This window comes from Somniosus microcephalus, chromosome 20 (genome assembly GCF_052327205.1).
Source record: "Somniosus microcephalus isolate GS21.2 chromosome 20, FLI_Smic_1.0, whole genome shotgun sequence".
Classification (NCBI taxonomy): Eukaryota; Metazoa; Chordata; class Chondrichthyes; order Squaliformes; family Somniosidae; genus Somniosus; species Somniosus microcephalus.
Genome location: NC_141006.1, coordinates 22,871,327 through 22,879,023, shown reverse-complemented (window position 1 = coordinate 22,879,023; position 7,697 = coordinate 22,871,327). Strand labels below are relative to the sequence as shown.

General features: G+C 43.1%; 1 protein-coding gene across 4 annotated transcripts in view; it reads right to left on the bottom strand.

Moving 5' to 3' along the window:
- Window positions 1–2,797: 2,797 nt before the first annotated feature.
- inpp5b (inositol polyphosphate-5-phosphatase B) overlaps window positions 2,798–7,697 on the bottom strand; it is a 131,184-nt gene continuing 126,284 nt past the window's right edge. For all 4 annotated transcript variants that reach the window (XM_085962401.1, XM_085962397.1, XM_085962399.1 and 1 more), the window contains one exon: window positions 2,798–2,989. In XM_085962401.1, the coding sequence (XP_085818527.1) occupies window positions 2,865–2,989 (125 nt within the window). In that variant the 3' untranslated portion in view covers window positions 2,798–2,864. The remainder of the gene's footprint in view (window positions 2,990–7,697) is intronic.

Below are 7,697 nucleotides of genomic sequence, written 5' to 3'. Positions count from 1 at the left end.
TCCATGATTTGGCAATCTTTACATTCTACCTTTGAACAATCAAGCCAGAACCCGTCACATCATTCCTACTGCCATTACAACATGGGTTCAAAGACTGTGTAGTTAAAAATACCTTTTAAATAAAGATGATTTTCTGAAATTTTAACTGCTTCAGTAGGGAGTTGGATGTCCTCAAGTACCAATTGCCTTACTGGAACATAAACCTGGAACTAGATACATTCTAGGACAGGCCACACATAGATCCTGAAACTCACAAAGGAACAATTATCATATGGTGTGTGTAAAATAAAACACAATCTTACACTTTGCTGAATTGGTTATCTGTGCATTTGAAGTGAGCGTGTTTTAGCACAATGGAAATACTCAGCAGGCAGCATCAGCGGTCAGTGAAGGTGGAAGAGCGGTATGATGGCTCTTTATATTGGAATGCAGTAGTATTGGAGCACAGTAGGGGTGTCGTGTAGGGATGCAGCTTCAAGCCTCCAACTCTGCCAAGTTCCCCCTCTCAGTGATGTTGCTGTGGGGAGCTGCTCAACGACTCCATGAAATGGGTGAGGGGAAAAAAAGAAAATGGGAAAAATTATATATTGGATAGGGAGTCATCATTTAGCCATTGTTAGCTGTCTCCTGGCAGCTTGTCAAGAGCAGCATTGCAACTGGTGGCTTGGGAATGGCTTCCCGTGATACCCACACTGCCCTCCTCGCTTCAAGAGCTCCTGGCTCTCAAGTTGGACTTGGGGAGAAACTGAGGGGGAGAGGTGAAAAAAGTTAAACTCCCCTCATAGAAAAAAAGACAGAAGAAAAGAGGACAAGAGTGCATAATTATATCTTGGGGGAGTCCGAGTTTTGTCTAATATCTACGACCACTCATTGCAACAAAATCCTTATCCACAATGCAAAGCATTGGAAAGACATTTTTAGGAATAGATTTGTGATATTACTCGACGCTGTGATAACGCAAACAGAATGTCAGTAAAATGGAAAGTGCAATGTCAAACCAATCAGAAGCGTGTCTGTGTCAGGTGGGATAAATGGACTGGAATCATTTCCACTAATGCAGTGCTCGACATGATTTACAGTATGGAAACATAAGCTCCATTACAGTGGATTTGAGGTTAAAAATATACCTGATCAGAGTATACAATTTCAATTGAACAAACCACTTCGAACTCACTCCTATTACATACAATTATTTATCCAAGTACAATATCTTAATACAAAAGAATCTTGATCAAGGACTAAAACATTCACCCAAGCATCCGGATTTAATGCTGGGTTAACCATTTCATTTGGAAACAGCAACACATTTTTAGGTGTTGAATCACTTGCATTTAAAATACCATTGTTTTTATAACAGTGCTTGTTTACTGAGACTGAAGGGGCTACGGTACAAAGATTTACAAATTTTATACAGAAATCCTGCACTAACCAGAACATTTCTTGGCAAACTATTCATCAGGATCCAACCATGGTAAGAAAAAGCTTTTGTATGTATGCCTCACAAATCTGTTCTTTAACATCAGCTCAAAATGGTTCAAGGAAAACGCATTTCAAATGAGACCGTGGATCTGTACACACTCTACATTGCTCCAGCAGTTCCTCTCTCACCCATTTGTGCAAGTTTCTCATTTAGATGAAAAGTCTTTGTTGTGATGGCTCACTTTGTTTATTATTAGGAAACATTTTGTGTGCAAGGTTCTGTTTTTCTCACCATGAGCTGACTGTGTATTGGTCTGGAATAGGATCTATCATTACAGTACTTCTTCAACTCCAAAAGGTAACATACTATATTTATTGCATGGGAAAACTTCATGTGGCTGTAGTTCAGTCCCTTCCCCCCAACCACCCCCATGGATAGCGGGCACGATCAAGCAAACGCGATTTGCCCGCTACACGCGGTGGCAGGTGTATCAGGTTAGATCAATTTTAGCAGAATTTTGACAACTTCAGAAATTAAAACTTAACATTGTTGTTTAAGTACCGTCAGCTCTGGGACCTCCACCCCCTGCCTCCCCCCACCCACCCCCCACCCCTCTCTCTCCCCGAGGCGATTCTCTGAACTAGCGGTCAGGAAGTGGCCCCTTGCAGTCAGTCTCTCCACTTCTCTCCTGCTCCCAGTCGAAATTTGCTGTTAGTGATCTGAAGAGGACTTCTGGGCTTCTATGTTGTTAATATCTTATAATTATATTTGTGGAAAATACACCTGACGCTATGCGAGGTGGAAGCTTTTCACCTTATTCAACTATGGAGAGCTGAACGGGGCTGAAGTACGCAACGGTTTGGTCAGTTTCACCACTACAGCTGGGACTGGAAATGCAGCTCAAGTTTCAGCAGGCTCTGACACTTGGGACTTCCAGAAAGGACTTAATGACGGATAATCGCACTTTAACTATGGTTGAACAGCTACTTGAACTGCCCGAAATAGTTGGTGCACATAATACGGCTTAAGCAGCGCCTTTGTAACTTGACGCCTATGGCAATGGAAAGTGGTCAACACCATTTGCCCGATATAAGCGGGGGGTGGACTAAGTGGTGGGGACTGCACTTTCAAACAGTAAAAGACCATTTGCGTACAAAACTGTCAGTTCCCTGCACCTGATATATTACAAAATGCAACGTCAATAATATTTTAGGGTGAGTCTATAAAATGCAGGTGGCAAGAACGACTCCAGCTCTGAACCTTTAAACACATGAATAGAAAAAGTTACATTACAAAATAATTCATTTCTGTATACCAAAAACACTTGCATAATTCTAAAGGTATTTACCGTTATCTTCATATAAAAATACTCCTGACTGAAATTGTACCATTTTATTGAACACTAGAAAATAAACACTATGTTGGCTGGGGCAGGCAGCTTCGGTTAACCATCCGTCAGTGTAAGAAAACGTGCAATGAACACTTGTGCTGCCTTCTTACAATCAATGAGGTCAGTCCGACTCACAGCACCGGGAGGTGGTCTCAGCAATAATGCTGCAAAGATGCTGGCTGTGGAGAGAGGAAGAGTGGCTTGTAAATTTTAAATTCAAGACTATAATCCCGATTCCCAACACCAAGTGAAGGGTGGGGAACCTGATCCATATGCAGCATTAAAAAAAAACTGTAAACTATTTGCATACAAAATCATCATTCTTCATTTTTAATATGTATTCACTGTCCTTGGCAGGATTCCCCAGCACAAACACCAGATTCTGTCTTCAATAATAGAACTATCCCACACATCTACTGGATCCTCAGAGGCAGTCGATTGCACTGATACACAACACACCAGTACTGGATTAGTCAAAGAAAACACGCTAGGATCGCTCAAAAAGCGCTGGATAAGTAATGAGAATCACTTTTTTTTTTTTTTTTTTATAACAGTAGACGCATGATAACAGGAACTGCTTTACAGAAACGGTTGTTTCTTGTGGACAAGATGGGGTTGGTCACACGTTAGAGACTGTAGCAAGGTTCAACTGTAAACAAGATGGCTGATTGCTATTCGCTACACCCACTGTGTTAAAAAGTCACATCTTCATTGCTTCAAATGTTGCAGATTACTTCGAACTGCAGTGACTGTTATGTGAACACGGCAAGATCCCCCAAACAGCAATTTAATTAAAAATAAATAAATTTTTGCTACAAGTGGTGTTGGTTGAGGTATAAGTGTTGGCCAGGACACTGGGGGAGCTCCCTGCTCTTCCAAGAGTGTTACTGCATTTTAAACATCCACCTGAACTGGAATAAGTCGACGGGGTCTTGGTTTAATATCTCAAACAATTGCTGGTAGCTTCAGCAGTACTAAACTGGAGTGTCACCCTAGATTAGGAGCAATCGTTGTGGGGTTTGAACATACTACTTTCTAACTCAGGAGGTAAGATTAAGCCAAGTTGATAATGTATTGTTTATATTGCTGTTTACTGTATCACCCTTTTTGTCTGGCTCCCAAATTATAATTGAAATCCCACCAGGGCATGTCTTAAAACTGAATTCAATAAACCTGGTCATTTGTGGTCTCGCACCAGATGATGACCATGAAAGCTGTGGTTTGTCATAAACCCAATTGGTTCACTAATGTCCTTCAAGGAAGTGAGCCTGCCACCTGTACCTGGGCTGGCCAGCATGCAACTCCAGTTCCACACTATATGGTTGCTGCTTAATGTCCTCAGGGTAACTAGGGATGGGTAATGAATGGTGCCTTGCCAGTGCTGCCCACATCTCAAAGACAAATTTAAAAAAATAAGAGTGTGCCTGTCTGTAAAAGCCTGATATGGGCAAGCTCATAGCAATATCCTTAGAAACTGTCAAATCCAGGATTGTGTTTCGTTCTCAATCAGCAATGGTATACGAGCTTTGCTGTATGCAATGTTTTACCAGATGTGAACAGTAAAGCCATAGAAACCTTACAGTGTGGCTTGACCAGGGATAGGAAACTACCACTTGAGACAGTGGCACTGTTTCAACTGGGGCAGAGAGATTTTTAAAATTATGAAGGGTTTTGATCGGGTGAAGAGGGACAGACTATTTCCCCCAATTGGAGAGTCAGTGACAAGAGGTCATCAACTTAAAATTGCCACGAACAGAGTAAGGAGAGAGGTGAGGAGAAATTGATAGTTGTGGAGCATGGAATACTTTGCTACAGGGAGTGGCTGAGGCAGAGACCAATACATTGGATAAATACTTGAAACAACAGCTTGTATTTATATAGCATCTTTAACAGAGGAAAACGGCCCAAGGTGCTTCACAGGAGTGTAACGAGACAATAACTGACACAAGCCACAGGAGACATTAGGACAGGTGACCAAAAGCTTGGCCAAAGAGGTAACCTTTAAGGAGGGTCTTAAAGGAGAGAGAGGTGTAGAGGTTTAGGAAATTCCAGAGCTTAGGGCCTACACAGTTGCCAATGGTGGGGTGAAGGAAGTGGGGGATGCACAAGAGTCCAGAGTTGGAGGATTGAAGAGTTCTTGGAGGGTTGTAGGGCTGGAGGAGGTTAAAGAGATAAGAGGGGGTGAGGGCATGGAGGGAATTGAACATAAGGATGAGAATTTTAAATTTGCGGCGTTGGTGGACCGGGAGCCAACGTAGGTCAATGAGCACAGGGGTGACAGGTGAGCAGGACTTGGTGCAGGTTAGAATACAGGCAGCAGAGTTTTGGATGAAATAGAGAAAGATGCAGGGCTATGGGGAAAGAGAGTGAGGCAGTGGGATTAGTTTTGGACTGTTGTAGCAAAGAGCTGGCACAGACATGATGGGCTGAATGGTCTCCTTCTGTGCGGTTAACTTGTGAGGTATTATAGATCGTAGAATGGAATTTCATTCGATTTTACACAAAGCAGGATGCCAATAATTGGGCAGTTCAAGTATTCAACACTGAATAAGCTTATCGTCCTTCTTTAGGCCCAAGTTTAAAAAAGAAGGAATGGTGGGAGTACAGAGTGTTTGTGTGGGATTGATTGTACTTGCGTTGTAATCCCAGCAATGCCAACACAGCTCTGAAAGTTGGGAAGTCAGTTTGATACTGAGTCTGCATGGCACCAGTCACTATAGTCTGTGTATTGTGCCACCTTGTGGTAACAACCTCAAGTTGAAAAGATAAAAAAAAAACCATACGGGTAGATTTTTAACTTTTGGGTGGCCGCTGCAATTTTGAGGCCTGGACCGCATTTGAATGCGACCGGCGAGCTGCGGACACCAAACAGGCGACCCAAGACAGCTCACCGGTTTCGGATCACAGGAATGTCGGCCAGCTGGGAAGCCAGCTGCAGGTAGGTCCTGGGGGAGCGGGGGATTGAAGCACGTGGAGATGTTTCTGAGAGCCATGCTAAAACACCAGTTAAATGCAAGGGGTTTTATCTTTTAGAATTATAACTTATTTTCGAACTACTCTTTTCTTTTACTCGAGTGTCAACCGTGGCTCAGTGGGTAGCGCTCTCGCCTCTGAGTCAGAAGGTCGTGGGTTCAAGTCCCACTCCAGGGACTTGAACCCACAAAAATCTAGGCTGACACTCTAGTGCAGTGCTGACCGAGTGCAGTCTTTCGGATGAGATGTTAAACCGAGGCCCCGTCTGCTCTCTCAGGTGGACGTAAAAGATCGCACGGTGTCCCCGCCAATATTTATCCCTCAACCAACATCACTAAAACAGATTATCTGGTCATCAAATGTGCTCCAAGTAATTCCCTTCAAATCCAAATCAATGTCAGTGCAAGAGCATCCCTCAAATGCAACAGGAGGAACCTGTTTTGGGTCTGACTGAGGAAAGCAAGACTGAACCGGAGGAGAATGAGTATCATGGTCGATAATGAAAAAAATCTCAGGAACTGTGAGTTTAGTGACATATCGTGTACCATTTCAGGGAATCTACTTTAATTCTTTATATAGACATGCTTAATTTGTGAACTGGAAGCAGTTGTTTCCCTTTCATTTACAGAAAATGATACACTCGCCAATAAGTGTTTCCTTGGGAACCACACTGACACCAAGGAATACCCTACAGAAAGGAAACCTAAACCAGCAAGTAAAAAGGTCCCTTCAACCACAACTCAACCCAACATCGTACCACACTTTGAAATTCATTATTAGTCAACTGTTCAGTAAAATCTATTACTGGAGAAATGTTGCTGTAGAAATTCGGCCTTGTGCCCATTTTTGTGTGAAAACCGGCCAACTAAGCTCCCAATATGGCAGGCAGGAAGTGCACGTGCATTTCCGGCAGGAAGTGCACTGCCCGCTGTATTGGATAATGTAGGTAGTACATTGGAGCGCACATTGGGAACATTTAAAGGCCAGATTAACGTATTCAAATAAGGATCCTGCGCTGAACCCTTTCTCAATTTTCGAATGCCTCAGCACTTCACATGCCACATGCTGAATGCACAGAACGGTGGCATAGTGGTTAGCACTGTTGCCTCACAGCGCCAGGGACCCGGGTTCGAATCCGGCCTCGGGCGACTGTCTGTGTGGAGTTTGCACATTCTCCCCGTGTTTGCGTGGGTTTCCTCCGGGTGCTCCGGTTTCCTCCCACAGTCCAAAGATGTGCGAGTTAGGTTGATTGGCTATGATAAATTGACCCTTAGTGTTAGGGGGATTAAATACGTGGGGTTACGGGGATAGGGTGGGATATGTGTTGGTGTAGGGGTTACGGGGATCGGGTGGGATATGTGTTGGTGCAGGCTCGATGGGCCGAAATGGCCTCTATCTGCACTGTGGGGTTTCTGTGATTGAACACAATGTGGTGCTAACCGGCAGGAAGTCCCCATAATTGGGAGGATTTTAGAATTCAGCAAAGGAGGGCCAAGAAATTAATAAAGAATGGAAAAATAGAATATGAGAGTAAACGAGCAAGAGACATAAAAACAGACTGTAAAAGCTTCTATAGGTATGTAAAAAGGAAAAGATTAGCAAAAGTAGATGTGGGTCCCTTACAGGCTGAGACAGGAGAAATTATAATGGGGAATAAGGAAATGGCAGAGAAATTAAACAAATACTTTGTGTCTGTCTTCGTGGAAGACGCAAAAAACTTCCCGGAAATAGTGGAGAACCAAGGCTCTAGCAAGAATGAGGAACTGAAAGAAATTAGTATTGGTAAAACAATAGTACTGGAGACATTAATGGGACTGAAAGCCGATATATTCCCTGGAATGATGGCCTACATCCTTGGGTTTTGAAAGAGGTGACTATAGAGATAGTGGATGCATTGGTTGTCATTTTCCAAAA